At 40.1% G+C, this 12,650-nt stretch overlaps 1 protein-coding gene across 1 annotated transcript; it reads right to left on the bottom strand.

Annotated features, from left to right (window-relative positions):
* Positions 1–745: 745 nt before the first annotated feature.
* Positions 746–12,614, bottom strand: MDH1 (malate dehydrogenase 1). Its single transcript, XM_075088392.1, has 9 exons — positions 12,300–12,614; positions 7,134–7,232; positions 6,716–6,812; positions 5,561–5,736; positions 4,076–4,198; positions 3,767–3,943; positions 2,058–2,171; positions 1,753–1,842; positions 746–1,385 (listed from the first exon to the last, which is right to left on the bottom strand). The coding sequence occupies exons 1-9, from the start codon at positions 12,300–12,302 to the stop codon at positions 1,260–1,262; spliced, it is 1,005 nt and encodes a 334-aa protein (XP_074944493.1). The 5' UTR covers positions 12,303–12,614; the 3' UTR covers positions 746–1,259.
* Positions 12,615–12,650: the final 36 nt, after the last annotated feature.

Here is a 12,650-nt window from a genome sequence, read left to right as displayed (position 1 = left end):
TCTTCATGAAAACAGTTCTAATTCTTGAATCCTCATTTAAAGACAAAAAAACAAAAAAAGGGAAATGTGATGAATCCAGATATGACAGACCTAAGTTTTACTTTAGTTTAAGACAGAAATGCTTACATTGGAACAGGACAGACAACAACTGACACTGTACACAAGCTTGCACTCTGCAACCAGGGCAGGAAGTATTTAAGGTGCTTAGAAAACAAACAGAACAGGTAGTACGTCTAAGAAGTCCCCAGAACAACAAACCTAGTCTAAATCCCTTAAGTCTACGTAAGGTGGGTTACTAGAGCAGGGGCAAAGCAGGAGTCTAGGAGAAGATTTACAGCAACATTCACCTGTGTGTTTGCAAAAGAATAATTACAGTACAATATATTTGAACCTTCCTGAAGTTAAAGTGTTTGTAGGCTGCACTAGAAAAATTCTCAAGCAAGTGTATTAATGTCACTTGGTCTTAAACAATTAGTATTGAGCTACAGTACCAATGCTGCTTTTGAACTAGAGTGATGGAGTACAAATCTGCCTTAAGGCTTTTGTGTCTGATGTTAGCATAAAGCAATTTTTGCCTGTGAAAGACAAATGGAACTGCTAGTCATCAATAAAGCTTCTGAAAACTAGTTTCCCTCAGTTTTATAAAACGGGTCTTCAGGGTTTTTTTTTTTATGATGTAACTAGCAGAATTTTATAATACAAAACTAAAACATGCAAATAAAGTGCAACAGACTACTCTTAGCCATTATGTGATTAAGCATCTTTTAATATTTCTGTTGACAAACACTGTAAGCATAACCAGAGTGAACAGTATATACTAGGGAGTCTGTCCAGCAATAGACTTAAGTCACTGAACTACTGGTTCAACAAGAACTATTGGGATTCTAATTTCATTTTCAGTTGAACCACAGGATGCTGAAGTGATCACAGACTAGGATGCGTTCCAATAGTGCCAAATTCTAATCAAAACTCAGATTGTGCGTTAGTAGCCAAGGCAAACGATTATTCTGTATCATACACAGAAAGCAACTAGTATTGAACAGATAAAGTTTGGTCAACAAACTAGTTTCACTTCTTTAATAATCTTTTTGCTAACAACTCAATAGGCACAACAGTACCAGTAAAAGCATATGAACTTTAAAATGCACAATTGCCACAGACAGTTGACTTGAATACAGTAATTGTGTTTGGTAGCAGACTTAGAGACGACTTTTGGATTCTTCCACTCTTAAATTATTTTGTATTTCCTTATCACCTAGTCATGCACTGGAGAGGAATTCCACAGCAGTCTCCTTCTCTTCAGCTAACTCCTTAGCAGTCAGATCCATCTTCTCACGAGAAAAATCATTGATAGGAAGACCCTCAACAAACTTCCAGGTCTTGTCCTGTTTGAAAACAAACAAAAAGCCCCTCCATATGAGAACAGACTTCATCCGGTCTGCAGAAAAGAAACTTTGCCGCATAAGAAACAAAGTTTATGGCCTTAAAAAACACATTAGGCAGAAGTTAATTTTTTCAGATAAAGAATACAACCAGCACCAGCTAGTCATGCAAGATTCTACTCTTCTGTCAGTACTTATTTGACAACTACTACAAAACAGCAAATAATGGTCCTGTCTGTGAAAGACACTTAAAACCCCTGAGTCCCAGCAACTGCAGTCCCATAGTGAAAGCACAGCTGTCAACTAGCTCATACAATAGTTCAACCAGGTCTTGCAGAAGATACTTAAGATTTAAATACAGTCTAGTTACCTTGATCACAACAGGGAATGAATATAACAAGTCTTCAGGAACACCATAAGAATTGCCATCAGAAATTACTCCCATGGAAACAAATTCCCCCTGAAAACAGCAGAGGAAGGGACAAATACATTTTTCACTGTTAGAAACAAGCACAATCTTAATTTCCAATATACTGCATCTCCTGTGACACACTTTATTCCAGAAAAAGACAGATTCTTCCCCCCATCAACAGACATACACACCTTAGGTCAAATACACTGGCATGTAATCATAGCATAAGGCAAACAAGCACTTACTCAAGAGCAACATCTTACCGCTGGAGTGCCAAACCAGATGTCCCTCACATGATCACAGATAGCTTTGGCAGCTGACATCGCACTGGACAGCTTCCTAGCCTTAATAACTGCTGCTCCACGTTGCTGAACAGTCTGCAATTAAGAAAAAATCCTAAACTGTAAAGCAGCAAAATCTTGGCTTGGTCTAAACGCTGTCAATAGACGCCATAAGGAAAGACCCCTTACAAACATCATTTAATTTCATCAGCCAAGATACAGTTCTGTCACTAAATAAACATGGCATACAATCCAGAAACAGAGTCTAGAAGAGTTTTGCCAAGACAAGAACGTAATGGAATATTTCAGAGGCTGGCTCATTTCTCAGTACCTGCTTTAGAGCTAGCAGCCCGCTAACTTCTTTCATACCAATCAGATGTTTCAAGCTTTTACCACCAAGAGACTTGATGTACGCCAACAGTAACAGATGTCTCAGATTTTCTTTCAAATTTTCTTTGCTGAATACCAACATGAACTACTTGCTGGTCTCAATCCTACAATATTTAATGCATAAAATTAATTTAACACCTGAAGATAGCTGAACCTGTACTCAAATTTGTATTTAAAAATTTTGTACTTAAGAATTGCACTTCTTGGAATTAGAATAGCTTCTTAACACTGTATTTTTTTTCTTTTAATAAGTTTTGGTAAGGCTGTATGCCAACCAGACCCCAGCAGAAAGCTGGTATTATGAAATCTCCTTATCTTAGGCAAAGCGTTCTAGCTTAGACCAGCATTACAATGCACCTAGAAGACCAAACCAGTATCCTGCCTTGACCTCATAAGATACAGCAGGATCAAGGAAAAGGACAGGTTTCTTTCTTACACTCTGGCTCATGAACTTTGGGTGCTAGCATGCAGTCATTTATTCTGTAGCAACAAGGATGAACTGGAATCAAAATCAAGATAGGACAGAGCATGGTCATATGACAAAACACATCTTCAGTCCCAAACTGAAGGTGCTTTTGCTAAGATATAGTACCTGGCTATTAGCATGCCAGTAACACTGCAATACCAAGCAAAGTACAGCTACTTGGAGCCACATTCATCAAGGGCTTTAGTAATCCTTTTTTCACTTTATACTGCATTTAGGTAGCCTGTGCTCTTGATCAATTAATACCATTATTTTGTTTTACTACCCAACCTTATTATTTATTACTACCCTACATGAAGCATTTGCAGGTGTCTACTAGATTTTTCAGATTCCTTTTCAGAAATGCTGCTGACAAGGCCACAGGTTTAGATTTGGAAAGCGTGTGCGTGTGTGTGCATGTGCATGCATGTGCAGGGAGAGAGGGCTGGGGGGCTTTTTTTTGGTGCGTGGGGAGCAGCAAGTGGAAGATCATCCTACTTCATCTACAAAGCTGCCCAAAAAAGTCACCAAAGGTCACACTGTCAATGGTGCCTGTGTGCTAGATGAGTTGCACCTAAGCTATGATCAAAATTACTTTTGTTGATTCATTTTAGCACTCCAAATGGCTTTTTTCCAGTAGTATTTACACAAGTTTAATAATGCCTTAAATTTTCAAAAGCAAATAACTAATAGAGACAAGCTATCTGAAGATGACTTGTTCTAGTGGTAGGAAGAGCTACTTCACTCAGTCAGTCATTTACATAGTTCATAATTTCATATGAGGTTAGGAGAAAGCAGAAGCAGAGAATGACCCTTTTAAAAAGCCCCAAGATCTTACCAGGATAAAGTCTCCCTTCAGCCAGCTGTCATCTTTTATAGCTTCATAAACTCCAACTTCCTTTCCTTTCACGTTTACCTTTGCATGGTTAACATCTGGATATTGAGTGGATGAGTGGTTCCCCCAGATGATGACATTCTTCACATCATTAGCAGTCACACCAAGTTTCAGAGCAATCTAACCAGAAATTAAAGATGTCCATTGTATTAACTTCAGCCTCTCAATTCACAGGCTTCTTTGAAAGTATTGCCGTATTTGTATTTAGCAGAGACAACAGAAAGCATTCTACCTTGAACAGGCCCTTTTTACCTGAGATTTAGCTCTGTTGTGATCCAAGCGAGTTAAACAGCTGAAGTTCTCCTTTGGTATTGATGGGGCTGACTTTGATGCAATCAGGCAGTTAGTATTTGCTGGATTCCCAACTACCACAACCTAAAAATGAAAAAGGGGAAGGGGGATGTGGAACGATGAAGTTGTTATTTCTGCAGAACAGCTCCCTCAAGTGAAATACGTGACTTTTCTTTCAAAGAAACTATCAAAAAGTTAAGCTTTCTAAATCTCTTGGTTGTCTTCAACAAGATTATTTTGTATATGTTTTGTTCATAGTCACAGAGTCTTTTATAACTGTACAGAAAAGTATTTTCTAACTAGCCATCTTCTCTATAATTTCACATTCAAACATGGAAAAGAACAAGACCTCTAGGGAGATCTGCACACTGAAACAAAGCCTGGCTTCAAATCCCCATACTAATAGATACAGGGAAAGCACAATACAGACACACTGGCTGGCCCACAGTGAATTCACTATCACCTTTTAAACGGTCCCTAGACTGGCTGCCACTGCTTTATATAATTGCTTTATTATAAAAGAAAGCCAGAACACTTACTTATCTCAAAGTTCATAGGCAGTTAGAAGAAAAATATTGCCTGAACTTAGATCAATGTATTACTATGGAAAACTTATTTTTATTCATCCTTCATCCACTAATGTGCCTCAAATGATTAACATCAAGCTCCACATACTCTTAATCACACATGTTAATCTGTAAACTTCCCTTTGTATTTCCCCTTTTGAAATTGAATCCAGCAAATTTTCCATTACTTTGCAATAGTTATATTGGTAGTTTTTATTCCACTGTACAAAGAAGCAAACAAGTCTTTAGAAGCAGTAGGAAGTTCATCAGCAGAGGAAGTAGACATTAAAAAGTCAGTTACAAAGCACAGTCAGAGCCTGGGTCTGAGATCAAAAGCAGTAGGAGAGCGGCCACATGATCCCATTAACTGTGCTGAAGGAATCCGAGAGAGAACAATTAAAAGCTTCCAATGCTCCAAAGATGAAGCAAACAACCTAAATAAAGCTGATTCTTTGTGCAACTGTAATTTCACATTGATATTGAAGTTAAGGATCATTATGTTAAAGCCGCAGATGGATATGAAGTAGGCAGCTGCATGTAGGTAATTCAGTTCTCTCAGAAAGAGAGATAACGAGCAGAAGACTGCTTTTTTTTTTTTTTTTTAACACAGATTTTAAGAATTGCTGGTAACCAGTTCAAAGTATGTATGGACTACAGCAATTCAATGTAAGACTTACCTTTCTCAGAAAATGAATTAAGGATTAAACCATCTACCTATTTAACATACTATATCTCATTTAACCTTAACTGTGGTGTATTTTCTAGGGCTTAAGGAAGGCCAGCGCTGAATAGGCTCCTGTTTGCGCAATAACATTCTACAATGTATTTAGATCTCTACATAACTCAGAGTTAACTTTTTAAATTCAGTTGCTATATTTACCTTGACAGTCTTTTTGGCGTACTTGTCCAAGGCTGCACCCTGAGACTTGAAAATTTTCACATTTGCTTTGAGTAAATCCTTCCTCTCCATGCCCTCTCTCCTTGGCATGGAGCCAACCAGAATTGCTATGTCAAGGTCTTTGAATGCAACTTCCTCCTTGTCTGTTGGAATGACCTCTAAAAACAGGAAATGGGGAAATAAAAAGGTCTAAGTAAGATAAATATTCATGGCAAAGTGTTAGCAGGAATATTCTTTGGTTCATAAATAGTATATAATCTGATCTGACAGATTACCACCTTCTGCTTCAAAAAATACAAGTATAGTCATTTGGCCCTAACTCCACAGATTAGAAACTGTTTTCTGGCAAGTATTTATACACAAATATTTATCAAAAGCTTTAGATGTAAATTCTGAAAACACAGGAGAAATCTATGTCAACAGATACCTTTCATTTGCCTGTCTCATATATACATAGGCATATACACATGTTATACACATGTATGCAGAGACTATATTCTTCACTTTTACAAAAAAAAAATCTTAGTGGCAAGTATCAACACAAATGAAGTTGTCCTCTCCCTTTAACAATTCAAACTGGAGAAAGTTTGATTTGTACAAGTACAAGAGCTGGTAGCTACAGATTTTTAAAGTACCATAATAATTACAATAGCATCTACTGTCTCTCTTCTGACTGTTTAGATTTATCAGAACTGAACTTTTTTACATGACTTGATGAGTGATTTTTCAGTTTGTGTCTTTATGCAGAAGATATGTCTAAAGACTAGACTTTTTTTGCTTAGTACAGGCATGTAAGCATATCTAAAGATTCATTGTTATTTTACCACTAGACCAGCATGCAATGAATAAATACACAAGTACCTGAATTTGTTGCACATGCTGACAACCCAGGATTAGATGATAGAAACCAAAACCCAGGTAATCTGCATAGTCAACTCTTTACACAAACTTCATTTGATGACATTCTTCCTAGCTTACAGCCTAAGTTAAATTAACTTATCTTTCACAAAATATAAAAACCAAGAAAGGATCATTAATATTTTTTTTTGCTTAACTTCCTGCCAGCTACAGGAACTCATAAATTCAATAGTTGTACTAGAACATCTTGCAGGTGTAAGAAAAATTTCTTTTGGGCACCTCTCAGCAGTGGTAGAGCACAGTCCTGCAGCTCCATTACTACACCTTCCAATACAGTCATCATGGGGGTGATATCCAGCAGCACAAGAACAAGCGGCTGTAAAGAAAGAAATGGTTTAGTGCAAGTTGCATGTACTCCATTTTGCAAATGAATTTGCTTGCTATCTGCTAGAAACTATCTTGTGCAAGACTTAAAACCCATTTACAGAAAACTGAAAAACTTCAGCACAACCAACAACTGAAAGCTTGCATGACAAGAGCAGGACTCCATTTTTACCACCCAAAGAATAAATTACTTGCATATTGGTAAACCATTCTGAGTGTCTAGAAGAAAACAAGTCTTAGAAACTGCAGTTATGACATTATCATATTCATTACTGTGCAGCAGAGACAAGCAATAATTCAGTGTAAGAGTTACCTGTTCTTTGCCAAAGACATCCCCCTTGGCAATGCTGTAGAGCAGTGAGTAAGCAATCTGCCCGGCAGCTCCGGTCACCAGGACTCTGATAGGTTCACCCTGCAAGAAAGTTATGGAGACTTACCTACAGCTACACAGTGCAGGCTCATGGCATCAGAGAGCAGTAAAAATTAAGTCACTACAGAAATAACGTTATGATTATTTAACCTGGATCAAAGCATGTGCCTAAATGTGGATCAGGGACAACTCCTGGGATCATACTTCTGTTCTGCTAGAACCACCAGCAATTCCTCTATTTGCTTTTACACAAACAGACCACGCTTGCAAAAGTATCCCTAGGAATTGTTCCTGGAAAAGCATCCAAAACGCAAGGAATGGCAATCTGAAAAAATTTGTATTCCTTTTAACAATGCTGCCTTTTTAGCATAAGGTGTTACAACATGTACCCACTCATTAGATTGCCCATTCATACTTACTACAGAAGCTTTACAAGCTGCCAAACTTCACCAGTTTTCAGATTCTTTCAATTTGGAGGGCTGTTTCCATTAAGTATTTTGAACACTTACTTGCAACCAAAGACTTTGAATGCCAGAAACCAAGGAATCTAGTGGACTTAAAAATACTGCCTAAACTGTTATGCAGCAATTTAACAAATCCACAGACAAAAGCTACATTATGGGCAAATACAGACACCTAAATCCATAATACAGCTCTCCATTGTCAAACTGACCCCAAACTCCAGAAGACTGGGAGAAGATTGCCAACATCTTGCTATTCTGCAAATAGGGAAAAAAATGGCTTACCAAAGTAATTTTTAATATATCCATACAAAGAGCAAAAGTCCATTTTGTTAAGCAGAACCAGGATTTGGGGAACTCCAGAGGTTATTTAATATTGAAAAGGGAAAACATGCCAGAGGACATTCATAACCCAATATTTTGCAAGCCTGTTTTTTGTATCTCCCCTTCTCCCTAGAGGCAATAGGGCTGAGGCAGATCGTGCTGGGACAGGAATGAGCAGGCTCCAAACAGCCTGCTGGAATCCCATGCCCAGTTTTCCAAGTAATTAAAAGATGATAATTTGAATTACGGACAAAACATCTTCCACATTCAATTATGCCTGAAGTGATTTAATTGCATACTGGGCTACATTACGAAAAGTGTAGCTTGCAGAGCAAAGACAGGCCTTTTACTTAGTGCTGGTGGTTGCAGCTAGGATACTGAGTCCATTTTTGGGACCATGGGCTTTAGAGGGATTTGGAAGAACTAAGGAGGGACCAGGCAAGCATTTCTCAGATGGTTGCGGTCAAGAGTTCATGTCCTATAAAATGAAGCTGAGACAGCTGGGCATAAGAAAGGTAGAGAACAAGGAGTGATCTAACAGCAGCCTACTACTACTTCAAGAAAAGTTACAAAAATAACACTGCCAAACACCTCTAGTAGTGGCAGATGGGACAATGGCTATAAATTGAGAGAAAAATTCTTGATTACGGTGCTACTGCTGCACTGGAACAGAGTACCCAGAGAGTCTGTGCACCCTTCATCCTTGGTGGTTTTCAAGGCCCAGATAAAAAACACACATATAATCTGATTTAGCAGCAGCAAAAGCCTCGCTATCAGGCTGGACTGGACAACCTCGAGGCTCAGAGCAAGAAAGAGGTCAGACTGGAAGACCTCTAGAGATCCTTTCCAACCAAAATCCCTGCTTTAATATTTATAGGAAAACCATTTTGGGATTTGAGTGTATTCTCTCTGCAGAAGTGACCAGCCAAGCACAGCTGCATCAAGCTAGCATTAGATAACTACAAAAATGAGGCTACCTACCCCATTTTACCATTTACATTAGATAAAATGAGAACTTAGTTCAACTGCATTATTTTTTTTCAACCTGTCCTACTGCGAGTCTCATCCCTCAAACCTCTCCATCAGGGGAAGGAGAACAGGCTATCAATTACTGCTGGCTTAAATCTCAAAACTAGTTCTGATACACTATTCTTGAGTAGTTATACTGTCCAGATGATGATGGGCAGCACAGATTTAAGACACAGATTTTAAAGCCAAAATTTCAGCATGTTTTTAAGGAAAAACCTATATTTTACTTACATAAAGGCAACAATGAACACTCCTTTAAGGCAGCTATTCAATTAGTTAGGAAAATAAGTACTTGAAAATTACCTTGGCCTGGCAAAATCCCACATCAGCATATAAAAAAATGATTCCATGCTAAGCATGCTACTCCAGAACTCACACAGATAAAGGCAGAACACATTTGCGTTAAATTACATATCTGAAATCAATTGTGAATTGATTTCTGGATTTCCAGTGAATGGAACAAAGATTTTCAGAAGTTAGGCTCTTTCTCCTTTGCAACCTGTGAGGCAATCTAAAGTAGTGTTACAAAACAGGGAAAGTGAAAAGAATTTTTTTCCATTATATGCTAATAACCTGATTTAAACATAAAAAATGTCAATCTATCCACTAGCATTATGGTGAGTATTTAGCATAACAACAGGAGAGGGAAGGACTGGAATATAAAAAGGCAAGAGGTAGGACTATTGTTTTTTAACTAAGACAGATTTAACATCTAGCCTTGCTAAAAAAAAAAAAAAGGTCCTTCAGTCATGACTCAGCTTCACCCTCTCAAAAAAGTTATGTTTGCTTACTACCATCTTTCCTGTTCTCTCCCCATTTTGGGCTGGAGGAGGGAAGAAGAAACATAAGCTAAAATAAAGTAAGGAGTTCAGCCTACTTGTTTTTCTTTTTCTCTCCAAGCCTTCAGTACACTGGATTCACATAAAAGCTTTCCCTGAAGTCCCTTGCCCTGCACGAACTGTGAGCAATTACTATCAAAGAAATTTTCATGCTCTCTCTTGATTCCAGGAGCTAGATTAACAAGCTAAAAATGCTGTGCTTCTTACAAAATGTAGTTAACTCTCCCTGGAAAACTTACATCACATATAAAAATCAGTATCGTTAAGCATCTGAGGCTACTTTTGGAGGATGGATGTTTAGAGAAATGGGTAGCTGCACTATGGAAGTTGTAGGCTCCACACATTCATGTTCAGGCACTTTATGACTTGGCTCCTGCACTGAGCTTTGACAAGAAGCTGTGGTAACTACAGAGGTGACCTTTACTCACTGTCAGGCATACAAGAGCTAGAGGACAAATGAAATGACATCTACCCAAACTATCTAGTTTCAAAGCCCTCCCCACTTCACATACAGCCGATGTATAGTTAAAAAGTTTTAAGAAACTGAAAGAGTGGTAAAGGTAATGATGAAAAGGAAGAAAAAAAAGCAAACATTGCATTCCGGATACCCTTCTCTAATTCCGTAAACATGTAGCATTCCTCCTGCCTAACTTACCACAGATAAAAGTAAAGCTTCCAATATCAAATGAGTAAGCTGTGGTCTTAATGCCCTCCTGCCACACACACTTTGGCTGAAGAATTTAGTGCCTAAATTATCTGTGATTACTGCTGACACTAGCAGACCTGAAATATTAGTGCCACACATGAAAATAGCAGTACACTGGAAAACTGATTCAGGGGGTTACAAAGGTAAATAAAAGCTTAATATGAAATAACCCACAACCTATCAAACCTAGGAACATGAAAGTCTGTGTCCTATCTACACATCACACATCCAAGTGATGGACTTTGCACTATTAATTATAGTTATAAAAGACCTCTATAAACATTATTACTGATAAACTTAACTGTCTGTAAAATATAATCAAACTATTGCTATTCCTGAATATGAAAGCCAACTAAGTTATCCCAGCTTGCTTGACAAGAATGCTTTAAGCATTAAATTAAATGCTATGTCCTCAGAAGTCTAAAGCTTGCCTAACAAACTTTCCCCTTGCACTTCCCTCTCTAAAGCAGAGTGGCAATGACAATAAATGCATTTGGAAGTGTGGCAGAAAGTATCGGCAAGACAGTCATGCACTTTAGCAACCCCAGCAGCATTGTGGTTCATAAACTGAATTCCAAGGGAATTCTTTCCTTAACAAATGACCTTGAGACAGGTGCCCTTAAAAACTTTTTCAATTTCATTTAGCTAATAGCAGTTGCACCATTAGACACATTATTTTGTTTCAGAAGTTTAAAGCGTTTGCACAATGCCAAATGCTAAATTAGAGTAGTGAAAGATAAAAACCAGTGACATTCTAAGAAGTCTTGGCATCAAAGTAAGTTTCAAAGAGCAGTTCTGGAGACCAGCAAATTCACGGCAGCCAATGTTTTGAAAATTCAAGTACAAACCAAAACTTGCTGTCTTGTGGTCACTCTTAAGAATTCATATTTTGACTAGATGTAACGGGAGAATTAGGATTGATAAAATTTACAGATGTCAGTATTTTTTAGCATATAGGTAAAATAATATGCCACATTTCAGAGCACATAAACATCTTATCTATAGCCAAGTACCAAAAGAAAAGTTTGAATAACAGGGTAAAGCCTAGAAAAACATGGAGATTTTTCACAATTATAAAGGAAAGCAAGGTCTCCATGCAAGTTTGTGTGTGCACATATATATAGAGAGAGAAAATAAAAGCACTCCAGGTCAGCTATGCAACCTTGGGACAAGAACTAGAAGGACTCCTTGACACTTTGGAGAACCTACATAAATATCTGGACTTCTGACAGCAAGCAGGGATGAAACAAGCGAGGAAAACATTTTACAGGCATTTCCCCTTAAGCTAACGCAGAATTACACCCAAAACCTTTAACGCCTCACGGACTTAAGGAGCAGGCATTCCCATCTTCCCGAAGGCACTGCTGCCAACCAAGGGGCTCGGCGAGACGCCGGCCTCGGGGAAAGACGCGGTTACACCGCCGGTGCAGAGGCGATGCTCGGCCGGCATCGTGGTGGCCGACACCGACCCCCACGTCCCCGGGCTAGGAGAAGGTCACCACGGTGCGGCCGCCGCGGGTGCCAAGGCGAGTCCTGGGCCGCCGCCAGGTCCGCTTCCAGCCGGGTACCCGGCAACAGGGGCCGCCCGGCGAGGAGGCGGTGGCGGGGAGCCGGCGCCATTTCGCGGCCACCTCCGCCTGACGGGAGCCCCCCGCCCCAACCGCCCCGGCTCAGGGGATGCAGCCTGCCGCCACCCCGCCTCACCCGCCGCCGAAAGGCAGCGCCCCCCGGCCCAGAAAGCAGTACTGACCATGGCTGAGGGAAGCGGCGGGTCCCGCAGCCTCGAGGTCACCTCTACAGCGCGACCGGGGCTACCGCGGCGCTGCGCTAAGGTACGGCGGCGGGCGGGGCGCGCCCGGCCGCGCGGCCGCCTGGGGTCTGTAGTCGCGGCTCCCGCCGCCTCGCGCGATGGAGGCCTCGGGGAGAACTACAGCTCCCAGCGCGCCTCAGGGTGCGCGCGCCTCGCCCCCGAACGCGATTGGCGGCATGGCAGCGGTTACCCGCCTCCCCCGCCTCATTCATTGAAGAGCAGAACGGCAGCCCACGAGCAGCTCTACCTAGAGCCGCTAGGGGGCAGCCGGTGGCTCCCGTCGTTGCGCAT

This window comes from Phalacrocorax aristotelis, chromosome 3, assembly GCF_949628215.1.
Source record: "Phalacrocorax aristotelis chromosome 3, bGulAri2.1, whole genome shotgun sequence".
Classification (NCBI taxonomy): Eukaryota; Metazoa; Chordata; class Aves; order Suliformes; family Phalacrocoracidae; genus Phalacrocorax; species Phalacrocorax aristotelis.
This window is presented reverse-complemented; position numbering and strand designations above follow the sequence as displayed.

What these genes read in the sequence shown, in the direction of transcription:
- MDH1 (XM_075088392.1), bottom strand. An exon ending in ACGCCAAAAAGACTGTCAAG is followed by an intron (nt 4,199 to 5,560) that starts GTAAATATAGCA and finishes TTTCATTTTTAG; the next exon opens with GTTGTGGTAGTTGGGAATCC. An exon ending in TGAAGGGAGACTTTATCCTG is followed by an intron (nt 2,172 to 3,766) that starts GTAAGATCTTGG and finishes TCTTAATTGCAG; the next exon opens with ACTGTTCAGCAACGTGGAGC.